The sequence below is a fragment of the Brassica rapa genome, chromosome A03, assembly GCF_000309985.2.
Source record: "Brassica rapa cultivar Chiifu-401-42 chromosome A03, CAAS_Brap_v3.01, whole genome shotgun sequence".
Taxonomy (NCBI): domain Eukaryota; kingdom Viridiplantae; phylum Streptophyta; class Magnoliopsida; order Brassicales; family Brassicaceae; genus Brassica; species Brassica rapa.
In genome coordinates, this window is record NC_024797.2 from 16,763,414 (window position 1) to 16,778,735 (window position 15,322).

Here is a 15,322-nt window from a genome sequence, read left to right on the forward strand (position 1 = left end):
TACAACACATAATGTCTCATTAGATTTAAAGAAATCTGTTACTTTATTTGCATACCCAGACCACAATATATATGTTAAATGTGTATCACTAAATATTAAAAATTAAAATCACCACCATATCATCAAAACAAAATAATATAAAATTAAACATTGAATAAAATTTACATTGTGTCACGAACAGACAAGTCTAATTTAGTTTAAGATTTTCCTTTTACCATGAGATCTATTCTAACATAGATATACACTAACACAGAGTCGGCATCACATGTAGTTTCTCTATATTATAGCAGTCACATAGTAGTTACAGAGTCGGCATCACATGCATTTTGTGAACCTGGCTCTGATACCATATTGAAGAAGATGAAGTATGATAAAAGATTTCTGATTAATTCTCAAAATGTACATTGATTCAATATATATACACGAACGGTTTAAGCTAAGGAAAACTAAACCACTACTAAACCAGTTGGTTAGCTAAAGGAAACTTCCCAACGGTCATATATAATCTATATGCTAATAAGTATATTATAATATAACATCGATTACGATAAATATCACTTGTATATTATTAATTTTTATGATAAAAGATCAAAAGATCACCTACGTTGACCTTACGTTATTATTTTCCATGCATGTATTTGATTGATGGTTTGTACTCGTTTTAGTTAGAATTGTATCGTACTCGTTGAAGTTACAAAGTTAAGCAAAATAATTATATCTATAAGTATAAAGTTTGAAAAAATAATATTTTAAAACTAAAAATTAATGAATCAGTTAAGATTACTATAAACATTGTAAAATAAATTAATGAGTAAGTTAAGATTAATTAAAATATATTAAATAAACAAAATAACCTAAAATCATGGAAAACATGACACATAAGTAAATTCACTTCTTAGATAATAATATAAATAAAATAACCTAAAATCATGGAAAACATGACACATAAACAAAATTACGTTTTAAAACATGACACATAAACAAAATCACTTCTTAGATAATAATATAGATCCTTGATGAATAATTAAATTATTTTTTTCTATAATAACCATAAATCAAAAACAAATTTTACTGATTTAATAATTATCATTATCTAAAAATATTATGTAATTGTGTTATCTAAATAATTATTTTACATGCTAAAAATTTATAAAAAGAAAGATAAATTCATATTGTATATACTTTTATTTCATTGTATCAATTATCTAACAAAAATCTATTAATATATAATTACAGTTAACATTCATTTATTGTGTTATTTGAAATCTAAGTATTATATACAATATACATATTTAAAAGTACTAGAAATTTATATGCTTGAACAAGCTACAAAATAGTTAAAAAGTATTATATTCTTATAACAGTATAAATACATTTTATACACTTATAGGCACAGAATACACACTAGTAGTTAAATATAAATAAAATTTTATAAATAAATTCATTATATTTTGGTAAGTTTAAAGTTATTTACAATAATAAAACTAAATTATTGATATAGATTCGCACATAGCGTAAATAATGTGCATAGGAATATCATTATAGTCTTGTGGATGGCACGCAAAATCACCTAATAATATTATTTACCATGATTCCAATAAAATACAAATTTCAATGGTTTATATGGACCTTCTAATATAAATTCAAAATTTTCTGGCTTTCCGTGAATATTGTTAGTCACATCTAAAAAAAGCTTAAGACCAATGAACTCGAATATCATATTGATATTTATCATGCCTTAAAAGATAATCAATTTCTTCTCTTTTAAAATTTACTAGATTCGGTATCTGCGCTTCGCGCGGATTATATGTTTAATAAAAGTCCAGTTCAATTAAAATTGGGAGTTTTGAAGTTTCTGAAAGGGTAAGTTATATTTTGTTTATTTTATAATGCGAAGACGTTGGAAGCGGTGATCATTTTTTTTTAAAAAAACAACAGTAAGTTTGAATAATAAATTATTTTAAGGAATTCAATATTCGTAAGAGAAAATAGTATTTGAGTGTGCCTATTTAATTGACGTAGGAAGCGGTAACGTAAATTTTTTAAAAGTTGGCTGGTGTCGTTTGCTATGAGGCTTAGGATAGCAGTTTATTCCTCTTTTGGAAGCGTTGTATGATACTAATATCGTTGTCAAAGTAGAAGCACGATCCATGTGTGGTTGTGAGTGATAGTTGTCCTGAAAAAGTCAAATATTTGTAAGCATTTATTTTGACATAAATTTTATGTTTAGTTTATTACCTTCATGTAACCGTGGAATGATACTTGTGATGATTACAATTTGTTTTTTCCTGGTATATATGTGATTTAACTCCCTGAAATTAGACGCCTCCTTGTCCCATAAAGTTAGACGTACCAATTTCAATCTACAAATAATTATTGTATTATATTTTGTTTAGTTGTAAACCAATTGTTATTTAATAAAAAGTTAGTACCTGTCTAAACGCAATCCAATGATGATTTTTGAATCTGTGTAGTGGTTATATAAATCACTTCCTTGGATGAGGCATATGCGGCCAACAACATCTGTAGGAATAATTTGGTTTTAGGGACAAAAATGTAGTATTTATTTGTATGTGAGAGAGTTATTGGTTTTTGTTTTACTTGGGAGGAAGTTGGTTGCATTTGCTAAGCTGATCAACTGGTGGTAGTGTTGGGGCCGGAATATGTATGAAGGGATCGGTGGAATGTTTTCTTGAATCAGTGTAGTAATTTTTGTCTCATTGATATTGATTATGTATGGTTGAACGGTAAGCATGTACTGTTGGTTATTGAGAAGAAGATTAAAATATCTAATGTGATAAATTTTCCCTTCCTCGAAGTGTTGGTAGATTGTGTCAGACGTAGAAATAGACACCCTCCCTTCCATTATTTGTTCATGTTTAGTGGTTAAAAGCCATCATTTGAAATGTAGTTGGAATAATTAAAAGTAAGTATTTTTAAGACAAACCTGGATGTCAAGACAAATAAAAGTTGTTCCTAGGAAAGCATTTTTATTTTTGTGATTTTTGATGAGCCACATCCTAATGATCCTAACGATTATTGGATGCGGTCCGAGGGTGTCGCCCCAATTGTTTTGATCTTCTGCTGCATGTTATGCACAGATAAGAATGAGAATTATTTTGTATTGCCCATTTTTTATTAATTTCATATTTCTTTTGAAGTGAACATAGTTATGGTTTGTTTGTTTTTTTTTTAAATTATTGACATGGTTATTTAAAAATTAAAGTAGGCCGGCCCATAATTATTTGAATGAGGTCAAAGCATGAGTAATTGGAACTGGTAGTTGTAAATTTGTTGGGTGGGTTTGATAGTAGAATTTAGGTTTTTTTTAGAAATTTATAGTGACTGTGTGTAAAATGAGGGGGTTATGTTATCTTGGGCGGACAATTTTAAGATGAAAGGAAACTTAGGCGGTTCACACATTGTTAAAGAAAACAGCAGAAATAATAAATTGTCTAAAAAAATAGAAAATTCAAAAGAAAATAGTTTGACAGTTGAAATAAGTAATTGTCCGAAGGAAATAGTTTTACCAAGACGGCGATTTGGGTTGATGGGCTGGGCTGCGAGATTTTTCTTTACTTGGCCCACCGGCAAATCGTAGACAAACCGAGATTTTTGTAAGCGACAATGAAGCCCAAATCTTTTATTGCAATTTTAATTTGAAGTCCAATCCGCTAGTGACATGGCAGTTTGATAGGTGGAGATTATTTTGCCCATGTGGCACTTCTAGAAAATCTAGGATTTAGCTCCTTTTATATAGTAGGATTGTATTTAAATCTCTCGCCCGATAGTAAAAGAGTTATTGAATTTTAATTCATGGTTTTTAGATCACATTTTGGGTTCTTACAACGATAGTGATATTGGAGAACATTATCAAGACTGATTTGATTATGAATGTCTACACGATTCCATGAGCAAGTTGTACCAAATCTATCAATGTAGCAAAAAAAACACAAAAACATATAAAAAAAATTATTTTTAGATCAAAGATAGTCTTACCAGGGTATCAATGTTCAATATGTATAATTTTGTTTTTATAACATTTGTATAGTGTAGTAATAGTTAGGATCGGTCTTGAGATTTTGGGGACCTATGTCTATGTCTATGTTAAAAAAAAAATTTACACATTTGGAGCTTAATTTTTTTTTAAACCTATTTGTATGTAATTATTTTAAAAAGGTTTGAAAGCTGATGAAAAATATTTCATTTAACATGGTCCAGGGCCGGCTCTGGTAGTAATCTATTTATACTGTTAACTAAATTTAAAATTAGACAAAAACTATTTTTACCACGAGTCAGTAGTTAAATACTAGCCAACAGTTGTAAAATAAATATGTGTTTCATTGTATCAATTATCTAAAAAGGCTATTAATATACACTTGAATTTAACACATGTTTATTGTGTTATTTGAAATCTAAATATTGTATATTATGTACACATATAAAAAGTACTAGCAATTTATATGCGTTGAACAACATACTAAATATTTTAAAAGTATTATATTCTTATACAGTATAAGTACATTTATAAATAAATAAGATATTATAGTTAAATTAAAAGATACAATTTTGTAAAGAAATATATTATATTTTCTAAAATTAAATTATATAATATAGATTGCACATAGCTTAATAAAATATTGCATTACATGTAACCCACATAGTAAAAATTATTTACCAACATTCCAATGATATCTAAATCTCCATGTTTCATTAGGACGCGTTTTAAAATAAATTCCATCTTTTTCGGCCAACCATGAGCGTAATATGCCACATCTTCGAAAAGCTGCTTGTCGAAATACGCGAACATCAAGGTAATATTTATCATACCTTAAAAGACAATTTATTTCTTGTCTTTCAAAATTTATTAGAGATCCCTCCTTCTTCTTATTGACATAAGAGTCCTTAAATTTTAACTGCTGGTTTCCTACATCACATTTTGGGTTCTTGCAACGGCAATGAAAATGGAGAATAATATCAGGGCCGAGTTGATTATGAATTTCTACACTATTCGGTGAGCAAGCTGTACCAAATCTGTAATAGGTAGACAAAATTAGCACAAAACATATTAGAAGATTCATTTTTATATCAAAGATAGGCTGATCAGGGTATCAATGTTCAATATGCATTATTTGTTTTCACAACATTTATATAGTGTAGTAATAATCTATTTATGCTGTTAGCTAAATTTAAAATCAGACAAGAACTATTTTTACTATTAGTCAAAAGAAATTTATGGCTAAAATATAACAACCAATAAAAAATAAAACAAATGAATTAATATTTGTGAATAATAACCCGCCATTAAATGAAAAATAGAAACATGTAAGATGAGCAAAAAAATTAAGAATTTATTATTTTAAATATTTAAATATTTGAAAAGCTATTTGCATAGAAAATAGTCAGTAAACAAAAAATTTGCAGGGATGGAAAAATGATGTGGGGTCTAGCAATAATATGTATAAAAATACATTAATAGTCCTTTTCTTTCTCTCTCTTTCTTTCATCCCTGTCTTGATATTGTTATAGTTAACCGGTAATATATACTAATTAATAATATAATTTGTGAAATAATATTAAGTGTTATGGAGATAAAACCATACGTACAAGACTTTTATAGGCGTGCACTAAATTGAGGAAGCCACACTAAGCTTATGAGGCTTTATTATTTGATGTAAAAATATGCATATAAGGCAAAATATAATATTAGCTTTCTAATTTGCAACAACATATAATGTAAATAATTGTTAGCCGGCTAAAGTTTTCTAAGTAGAACTAATTATTTTATTAGCTGTCATTTGCAAATTGTACAAACTTAGAAAACATTGTTATATGTTACTAGATGTGTTAACATGCTAACAATATCACAAAACAGGCTAATAGAGCGACAATATTATTCAAAGATACATAAACAGATAAATGGTTATATTGTATTAAAATTGTTAGCAATCTTTTTTTTTTTTTTTTTTGACGTCGAAAGGCTATTCTATTACTCAAACTTGAGATGGCCTGGGTAACCAAACCGGAATAAAACAACCAATAAAACATAACTCCCTATGGAAGGATCTAGCAGTCTTAGCCAAAAAATTAGCCGTCTGGTTGCGTGTCCGTGGGACGTGAGCGATTTTAAAATCCGGAAAGCATATCTGTAGCGTTTCTATCCTCTCCAATTCCGTCGCAAAGCTTGGCCACGCCTGAGGTTTCTTCACCATTGCTATCAGTTCTTTACAATCTGTCCCGAAGCTCTGGCAGTTCGAATGTTGCAGCATATTCTCCATCGCCCATCGCAGTGCCTCTACTTCCGAGTGCAAAGCTGATTCCCGCCGAGTGAAATTCCTTGTCCCCATAAGCTGCACATTCCCAGACCCATCCATCCACGCCCATCCGCATCCACTAAAGTCAGCAGAAGATGTCCAAGATCCATCTAGCAAGCAAATATTTCCCAAGCTTATGGCTTGGGGCTCCTCATCTGTATTAGCTTGTGTTACAGGTTGTACCACTTCATTAGCATCAAACCAGGCTTGACATTCGTTCTCCGCATGTCGGACTAACTCCAAAGGATCTCGATCTATGCCCCTGAAGAGTTTCTCATTCCTAGCCTTCCAAATGTACCATATTATCCAGGGATAAGGGTCCCTATCACGATCAGGCTCAAGAATGCTATTTTTCCTCCAAAAGAGATAATCCATATTCGTGTAGATGCTTGATACTGGAAAGATGTTCGGGCTTGTCGGAGTCGAAGCTAAAGACCAAACTTGAAGAGCTGGCGGGCATTCAAAAATTGCATATGTGACAGTCTCCTCTGCTTCTCCACATCGTGGGCAGTAGTTATCACATCTCATATTGCGTCTTACCAGGTTCCTTGTTACTGCCACATGACCAGTTAACAATTGCCATATAAGATGACATATTTTCGTAGGAGCCTTCAGTTTCCACGCAAACGCTTGGAGCTTGGTAATACTTGGGTCCAAAACTTCCCTTTGCTCTGTTTTATTCAATAACTTCTGAGCCACCCAATATCCAGACTTGACCGTGTACTGACCATTCCTTGTGAAGTTCCAGCAGTAAGAGTCTCGACGATGAGTTGAGCTTATGGCCAAACTCCTAATGAATGGTATGTCATCAGGATGAACATAGTTCTCCAGTAAACCCACATCCCAATCCTTCGATTCTTGATTAATAAGATCGCTTACTCGCATATTAGGATGCATCACTGGTGCCATTGGGGCAGCTGGCCTCTAACATTGTTAGCAATCTAACATTGGATTTTTAGGCTATTGAATATGTTAACAGTCTAACAGTAAATCATAGCTATGTCAATAGCATTTGCTCGTAAAGAATCACCAAGACTAAGCACTAATTATTTTATTAGCTGTCATTTGCAAATTGTACAAACTTAGAAAACATTGTTATATGTTACTAGATGTGTTAACATGCTAACAATATCACAAAACAGGCTAATAGAGCGACAATATTATTCAAAGATACATAAACAGATAAATGATTATATGCTATTAAAATTGTTAGCAATCTAACATTGGATTTTTAGGCTATTGAATATGTTAATAGTCTAACAGTAAACCATAGCTATGTCAATAGCATTTGCTCGTAAAGAATCACCAAGACTAAGCACTACTTTCACATCCTGACACAGCTCCTATCTACTGTCCGAAGAAGTTCACATACACTGCTCCTCTGATTCCCGTATACATATATTTTGCGGTGATGCTTTTGTGGAGGTTTGCGACTGTTCAGTTCGTTGGTGGTTCCAAAAAATGATATACAGCAGCCATCATCATCACGTACTCATCAAACAAAAACAACAGCATCAATTAGTGACATAATCTACTCATCAAACACAACAATAGCATCAATTAAAGCTTAGCTTGTTGCTCAAAGATCATGACGAATCTTACTAAATAATAAATATGCACAAATAAACTAAAAGAATAAATATGCACAAATAAACTAAAAGACTGCATTTTCCATTAAAAAACAGTCATAAGAACGTATGAGAAAAAATATGAGCTGCTATGGATATTGAACTCACAATCAATTGAATCATATCAGCATAAATACAAAACTTTTTTAATGTAAAGATGAAATTTTAACTCTCTAAAGTAAGCCTTTTGAATCTAACACGAATCAGAGAATAAAACCCAGAAAAAAAAGCTTTACAAATCAATAAAATTTGTTTTAAATTTGTGGTTAATCAGATATTAACAAATCTAATTATTTATTAAAGTTAATAAAAATTTATAACAAAATATAAACTAGTTTTAGATAATGATCATTATCAAACTAATGAAATTCGTTTTTAACTTATGGTTAGTTATATATTAACAAAACTAATTCTTTATTAAAGACAATAAAGACTTTAACTGTCCTAATTTTTAATGTAACAGTCCAGAACAAAATAAAAAATCAATTCATAAATAATATTGTAGACTATTTAATTTATTATTAAATATTTCAGATGAATGACTGTTCTCAAGTTTACTTTACGCAATAAAAGTATTTATATTGCGATTAAAAAAACTTTGTTATATATAAAAAAGTTGTTGTTTCTTTTAATATTTAAACATAAAAAAATAATTTATTCTAATGGTCTTTAAATTGATAATGCATCTATTTATAAATATTTGAAAAAAGTTATGCCAACAAACACGGACCAAAAACTAGTATGTTTCTGTTTATCTGGTTGACATGTGCTGTTGCTAAACGGAATTTGGGAAGAAAATTTATCAATTGAGATACCTTTGAATCGACAAAATGAATTAATGATCTCAAAAAAAAAATAGTAACAAAGATCTCAAATCATTAGAAAAAAAAAACAGAAACTGCCATTACATAAAAACTAGATTCTTCATATTGAAATCTATCAGTCTTTTTGTCTGAAAAATTAAAATGTTACAAGACAAACAAAAGCATAAAGTTAAGCTTCAAGTTCTCTCCCTATGGTGCATGGTCAAAGTAGTTTCACAGGTTCTTCTTTCTTCTCAGTGGCATTACCATTTGCTGCAGAAGCTCTAAGAAGAGGCTCCAAGAGCTTGCTTGCCACATCAGGAGGCAAAGCGTCTTCACCGGGAAGAACAAGAAGCCCTTTCTCTCCCAAAGAAGAAGGTTCATCGTAGCAAACCCTCCACAGTGCATCCACGAGCTGTCTCTCTTCTTTAACAGTTTCAAGATCCTCTTGTGACATCAAGCTGATTCCTTCTATCCTCTCTTCAAGAAGCTGCCTCAGTTCTACGCTGCTACATCCGCTTCCATCGTTTTTCCCTCTTGCAAGCTCCAGCAATACGCCAAGAGCAGCTTCTCTCGTCTCAGCATCGTCCCTAGACCCGAGACGAATCAACACTCTGGAAAATCCGAGTTCAGTGACAATACTTTGGTCCGAAACATCTTCTTGTAAAAGATATTGCAACAAGTTTAGTGCTTTCCTGTAGAGAGGTTAGAAAGACAATAAGCAACATAAGCTGTAACGAATCAGAGCTATGTTTAGTGGCTTTACCTTTGAAACCTCACACTATCAGACGCCAAAGCATCTCTTAAGCCAGTATAACCATCAGCAAGCTTGAAAGCAGAGACTCCAGCTTTGTTATGGCGAATCAAAGCTAGATAACATTAACAAAACAAAGAGAGTCTTTAGAAGATGTTTCATCACCTAAACCTTCACTATAAACTATCAGACCAGGCTTACATGATATTGCCCCCAGAGCTTGAGTTTGAACATGAACATCTGCGTCGGATGTGAAGTTTGATAGCAGCGACTCCAAACCATTGGCTTCCATAACTAACTCCTGACTTGGAGGATTGTTCTGAACTAACGTCCTCACGACATCAGCAGCTTTTGCTCGAATATTAGCATGAGAGTTTTTAAGAAACCCGAGAAGAGGAACCAAGCCTCCAATAGCATGAAGATCTACACACAGTATTCAAAACTGAGCTTAACCAAAACCAAGTTCAAGAGTAAGAAGGAGATAGTTTGTTTTTTGTTTACCATTAGCCATATCGATTGATTCAACGTGCTCCTGCAACTCATCCAACAAATCTACCAGAACATCAAAAAACAAATTAGCACTCCCTCCCTCCTCAAGATTGTATAAGATAAGAAACTGTGTATAATGGCTACCTTCGATATCTTGAGATGTGACTCCATGATCAACCAAAACATGTTGAGGTGTTTGCATAACGAGTGTAATCTCCTTCATGCGTTTGACTACATCTACAGTCTGTGACTGCATAGCCTCCATAAACCACTTCCTTTCCTCCTCACTGCCTCATCAAAACAACTCAAATCAACAAAACATTCCACTATGAGCACCAAACACAATACAGAAAGAGAGAAAGAAAGAACCAAACTTTACACAGACCTAGATTTGAATTCACTCAAGTGAAATCAAAATCACAGCTTTACAAAGTTTCTATATAACTACTCATTCTCAGACAAACAACAAGACAGAAGCTAGAAAGTGAACTCATTACCTCAACTGGCGAGTTGGTTGCGTACCGTCGGCGTGAGAGAGACTCCATTTAAGTAGCCCATCCCAATTGGGTCCGTCTTTCGCCATCGAAGCGCCGGAAAAAAAACTTGGAACAGAAGAAAGAGAGATTTATTACAAAAGTTGAAGCTTTTTGCCTTTATGTTTTGTAATAACAAAGAGTAAGAGTCGGCGAATCGCTGGTTTGGTTTTATATAAGACCAGAGACTTTTGGCAGAGCTGCTACAACACCTTAAACCTCGTCCACCTCTGAAGAGAGAGAGCGGAGAAGCAACGACGATGACGCGTCTTTAACATTATTGGGCTTTAAGGTCCGAGCCCAAATTATCCACACTAATGGGCCTTTGAAAGCCCATCACGTTCAGATTACTTCTTCTTTACCGTTGACTTTCAGGGTTTGACATGTGAACGATAACTTTCCCTCCAATTCAATCAACTATTAAATATAACAGCAAGAAGATTATATTATTTAATATGATCGACGTGACAACAAATAAAAAATACAGCAGATCTCATTCTTGATTTGTTCCAGTCTTTCATCTCCCTCCTCTGTTCTCTCTCTCTTCATGTTTCCTGTATTCTGCTCTAAAATCTGTTGCTTGCTTGCTTGTCTTAACTCACAACAGAGACAGAGAAGATGAAGCTTGAGGAGCAAGAAAGTGACATTTTGTTTCATGCAGATGACGAAGAAAGCCAAGTCGATGTTTCCTGTTATGATGAAGATGAAATCTCCAGAAAGTCTTCTCAATTATCAATGAACGATTCCGCTCCATGGCCTCGAAGTTATCGGTACAATCAAACCTTCATTTTTTACATTAGAAAAAAATAAAAATTCAAGGGTTTATATTAATAAAGTTTCTTCCTTATTTCAGACAATCTGTGGATATCTTAACCGGAGTTACACCTCCTACGACCAGTTTCATTCACCGGAGAGGTTCTCAGGCATCATCATTCACCAGCTCCATCGCTTCCTTATACAGAAGACGTCCAAACTCTATTCTAAACTCGTTTGCTTCTTCCACAAGCAAACAACCCTTGCTCGCCGATAAAGACGATGTCTCAGTCAAATCATATGTTTCATCACAGCTAAAGTTATCAATCACCGATCTCTCCTATGAAGAACAGAATCTCTGCTCGTTTCCTCAATCTGTTCTCAATGGTAAAGACCTAACCTCAGCATTGACTATGTCTCAAGTTCTTAACACATTGTTTTAGAGTTTACCTTAAGAACTAATACCCAAGTATCCGATTTGGTTCACATATGTATCATTATCCTGTGAACAAACGCAAATTAAACACGAAGAAAATTAAAAAAAGGAAACTTAGAGCAGCCGCATCGCCAGTCTCTCTGAATCTCTTGACTAAAATTACCCAAACCGTAGGTGTCATTGTGTTAATGGTTTTAGTCTTTTACTTTTAAAATTTTAATTATATACTAAAATTTTATTATTATTAAATAGTTGAGGTACTCTTTGAAGAATCTATACCACTAATACTACTCTTAATGCAAAGAGTTATTCTTGGGTCCACCCCCTAGGGTGAACCTCTAGGTCCACCAACCAATAAAATTTTATTATTTCAAATTCGATATCTTTTACAAAAGGAAACAAAATATTGTCAAGATATATTATGTTTTTAAAATAAAAAGGTTAAAAAAATTAGAAAAAATAGTAGTTAGAGAAAAACAAATTTAAAAAAAAATAATATTTTTATCGTCTTCACCAAAACACTAAACCCTAAATCCTAATCCCTAAACCCTAAATCATAAACCCTATAAACCCTTGGGTAAACTCCTAACCCTTGGATAATTCATACTCTAAATCAAAAACACTAAATCTTAAAACCCTAAACCCTTGAGTGTTTAGTGTTTTTGATTTGAAGTTTAGGATTTATCTAAAGGTTTAAGGTTTACCCAAGGGTTTAGGATTTAGGGTTTAGGGATTAGGGATTAGGATTTAGAGTTTAGTATTTTGTTGAGAATGTTAAAATTTTTTTTTTTTAATTACTACTTTTTAAATTTATTTATTTTAACCTTTTTTATTTTAAAAATATAATATAACTTATAACTTGAGAAAATATTTTGTTTCCTTTTTTAAAAGATTTCGAATATAAAATAAAACAATCCTATTGGTTGGTGAACTTAGAGGTTCACCCTAGGGAGTGAACCCAAGAATAAGTCTAATGCAAATATCCGATTTAGAGTTTGTATATTGATTAATGCGAATGAATAATTTATAACTTTTAAACATGTAATTTATATAACCTCAAAATCCGATATTCATATAGAAAAGCTTGTTTATCTTTTTAAGCAGTTTTCGAATACTAAAGGAAATTTTTTGTTCGTCCGGTCCAAGGAATGTGTCTTTTCGCTCGTGTGCACTGAGATTTAAGTTTCAACATTTTAACACCGTTGAACCTTTTGTGGTGCAGGAATCAATATCCTATGTGGAGTAAGTCTACTCACAATGCCTTATGCGGTTAAAGAAGGAGGGTGGTTAGGGCTTATTATACTTTTCTTCTTCGGTATCATCACTTGCTACACCGGTATTCTCCTCAAGAGATGTCTTGAAAGCTCTCCTGACATTCATACCTATCCTGACATTGGTCAAGCTGCCTTTGGATTCACTGGACGCCTCATCATCTCCGTATGTTATATAGAAACCATGCATTTACATCTTTACTTAAAAAAAAGTCTTTTCTAACATATCCAAACTAAAACTTAGGGTGCTTTTCCATCTCTTGAGACTTGTAGATACTTTTGTACATGGAGTTATACGCATGTTGTGTGGAGTATATTATCATGATGAGTGATAACTTGTCGAGATTCTTCCCCCACGTTTCGTTAAACGTCGCTGGAGTATCTATTGATTCTTCGCAGATCTTTGCCATAGCAACTGCTCTTATTGTTCTTCCTACAGTTTGGCTTAGAGACCTAAGCTTACTCTCCTATCTCTCAGGTTCCATTTTCTTATACACATTCCTTACAAATACTTTGGTCATTCTCTACGTCATGTTGTTCATTCTGTAGCTGGAGGTGTCTTCTCTTCCATCTTGCTAGCTCTTTGTCTCTTCTGGGTCGGGTCTGTTGATGGAGTCGGGTTTCACTCAGGTGGACAAGCTCTAGATCTTAGTAACTTACCTGTAGCGATTGGTATATTTGGGTTTGGGTTCAGTGGACACGCGGTTTTCCCAAACATTTACTCTTCTATGAAAGATCCATCCAAGTTTCCTTTGGTGCTCATCATTAGGTAAACCTTTTTTCTCTATGTTACTTGGAACGAAAGTAAACGGTAGTAACTTTTCATTTCTTCTTATTTATTTTGCAGTTTCGGTTTCTGCGTAGTCTTCTACATAGCTGTGGCAGTTTGCGGCTACAGCATGTTTGGTGAGGCGATTCAGTCGCAGTTTACGCTAAGCATGCCGCAACAATTCACGTCATCTAAAATCGCAGTTTGGACCGCGGTTAGTAATACCTAACCAAATCAAACTTGATAAACGTTGTCTTGTTCTTCTACATATAATACTAATTTCTAGTACCGTCTCAATAATATTCAAAAAAAAAGTTAAAATATATACGAAGAAGCAACAATGTTTTTAAAGTTAATAGTTCCTTCTATATATGTTTTAACCTTTTTGAAATGATAGTTTCTAAATTTAGAAGTATAATTTAAAATTTAAAAATTTAAACCATAATTTTCACATATCTTTAAGAAGATGTAGAATTTTTTTTTTTTTTAAATAATGACCGGTTCGATCGCACTTCAGGTCATTACACCGATGACTAAATACGCCTTAACTCTCACACCGATCGTACTAAGCTTAGAAGAACTAATGCCTTCTTCAGAAAAGATGAGATCCAATGGAGTATCAATGTTTCTTAGAACGATCTTAGTTCTCTCTACTTTGGTTGTCGCACTTGCATTCCCATTCTTCGGTAAATTATTTTCAAGAACTTTATCTTTTTTTTCTTCAGTAACCTACCTTTATTTCCTTTGTTCTAATAATTAACTTCACAGCGATCATGGGAGCTTTGATGGGATCTTTCCTCTCAATGCTTCTTGTAAGTCTCCATAATATTTTAGCAGAGTTTTTTTTTTGGTGTAATATTTTAGCAGAGTTTCAACTATTACGTAGACATATCAAACATGTTAATATGGATTCATATAATTTCATATATAACTCGGTATTACTTACTGTGCAGGCTTTTATACTTCCATGTCTTTGTTATCTCAGTATCTTGAGGGGTAGATTGAGCAAGATACAAGTAAGTATATGTTTTAATTTTGATTACATAGTTGGATTTTTCACATGATAATTTCATTTGACGCCTCTCGTTTTTGTAGATGGGAGTATGCGTTTTGATCATCATCGCTGGCATTGTAAGTGGTTGCTGCGGGACTTACTCTGCGATTGGAAAGTTAGTAGGAGAAAGGAGTTGAACGTGTACACTGGTGACCAATGCAACAGTTGTGGAATACAGTAAAAGCTGTAAAGAACGATTTGTATTATTATTTTTAGAAAAAATGATTTTCATTATTAGAGTAATACAGTTACAACTGTGAAACTTTGAAAGACTAATTCCAATATCATAACAAGGATTTTTGATTTAACTAGTAGAGAGAGTCATTCTTGATCATAATTTTCAGTATGCGCATTTGACATTGTATTTAGTTAAACTTTTAAGAAGAAAAGTTAAGACTTAGTTATGAAATGAATTTTTTGTAAAGATCATACCATAAAGTTTGTCATCAAAATCGATATTGGACGTTTTGTAGCCAAATGAAATGTTTAAAGATGTTATAATTGGCTTCAAAGAAGTA

General features: G+C 32.6%; 2 protein-coding genes across 2 annotated transcripts; one reads left to right on the forward strand and one right to left on the reverse strand.

Annotated features, from left to right (window-relative positions):
* Nucleotides 1-8,775: 8,775 nt before the first annotated feature.
* LOC103859298 (hsp70 nucleotide exchange factor fes1) lies at nucleotides 8,776-10,825 on the reverse strand. The gene is made up of 6 exons (XM_009136808.3): nucleotides 10,486-10,825; nucleotides 10,133-10,275; nucleotides 10,001-10,051; nucleotides 9,701-9,922; nucleotides 9,512-9,614; nucleotides 8,776-9,440 (listed from the first exon to the last, which is right to left on the reverse strand). Exons 1-6 carry the CDS (start codon nucleotides 10,569-10,571, stop codon nucleotides 8,969-8,971), a joined length of 1,077 nt encoding a protein of 358 aa, XP_009135056.1. The 5' UTR covers nucleotides 10,572-10,825; the 3' UTR covers nucleotides 8,776-8,968.
* Nucleotides 10,826-11,111: 286 nt separating this feature from the next.
* On the forward strand, nucleotides 11,112-15,212 carry LOC103860137 (amino acid transporter AVT1G). The gene is made up of 10 exons (XM_009137737.3): nucleotides 11,112-11,291; nucleotides 11,375-11,661; nucleotides 12,933-13,147; nucleotides 13,255-13,459; nucleotides 13,531-13,750; nucleotides 13,829-13,964; nucleotides 14,268-14,436; nucleotides 14,519-14,562; nucleotides 14,704-14,766; nucleotides 14,846-15,212. The coding sequence occupies exons 1-10, from the start codon at nucleotides 11,140-11,142 to the stop codon at nucleotides 14,939-14,941; spliced, it is 1,587 nt and encodes a 528-aa protein (XP_009135985.1). The 5' UTR covers nucleotides 11,112-11,139; the 3' UTR covers nucleotides 14,942-15,212.
* Nucleotides 15,213-15,322: the final 110 nt, after the last annotated feature.

Excerpts from the sequence above, each read along its gene's own strand:
- LOC103860137 (XM_009137737.3), top strand. The coding sequence starts at position 11,140 with ATGAAGCTTGAGGAGCAAGAAAGTGACATTTTGTTTCATGCAGATGAC. Across the intron at positions 11,662-12,932 it reads TCCTCAATCTGTTCTCAATG|GAATCAATATCCTATGTGGA; the intron begins GTAAAGACCTAA and ends TTTGTGGTGCAG. Across the intron at positions 13,965-14,267 it reads AAATCGCAGTTTGGACCGCG|GTCATTACACCGATGACTAA; the intron begins GTTAGTAATACC and ends ATCGCACTTCAG.
- LOC103859298 (XM_009136808.3), bottom strand. The coding sequence starts at position 10,571 with ATGGCGAAAGACGGACCCAATTGGGATGGGCTACTTAAATGGAGTCTC. Across the intron at positions 9,923-10,000 it reads ATCAATCGATATGGCTAATG|ATCTTCATGCTATTGGAGGC; the intron begins GTAAACAAAAAA and ends TACTGTGTGTAG. Across the intron at positions 9,615-9,700 it reads AGCTCTGGGGGCAATATCAT|CTTTGATTCGCCATAACAAA; the intron begins GTAAGCCTGGTC and ends AATGTTATCTAG.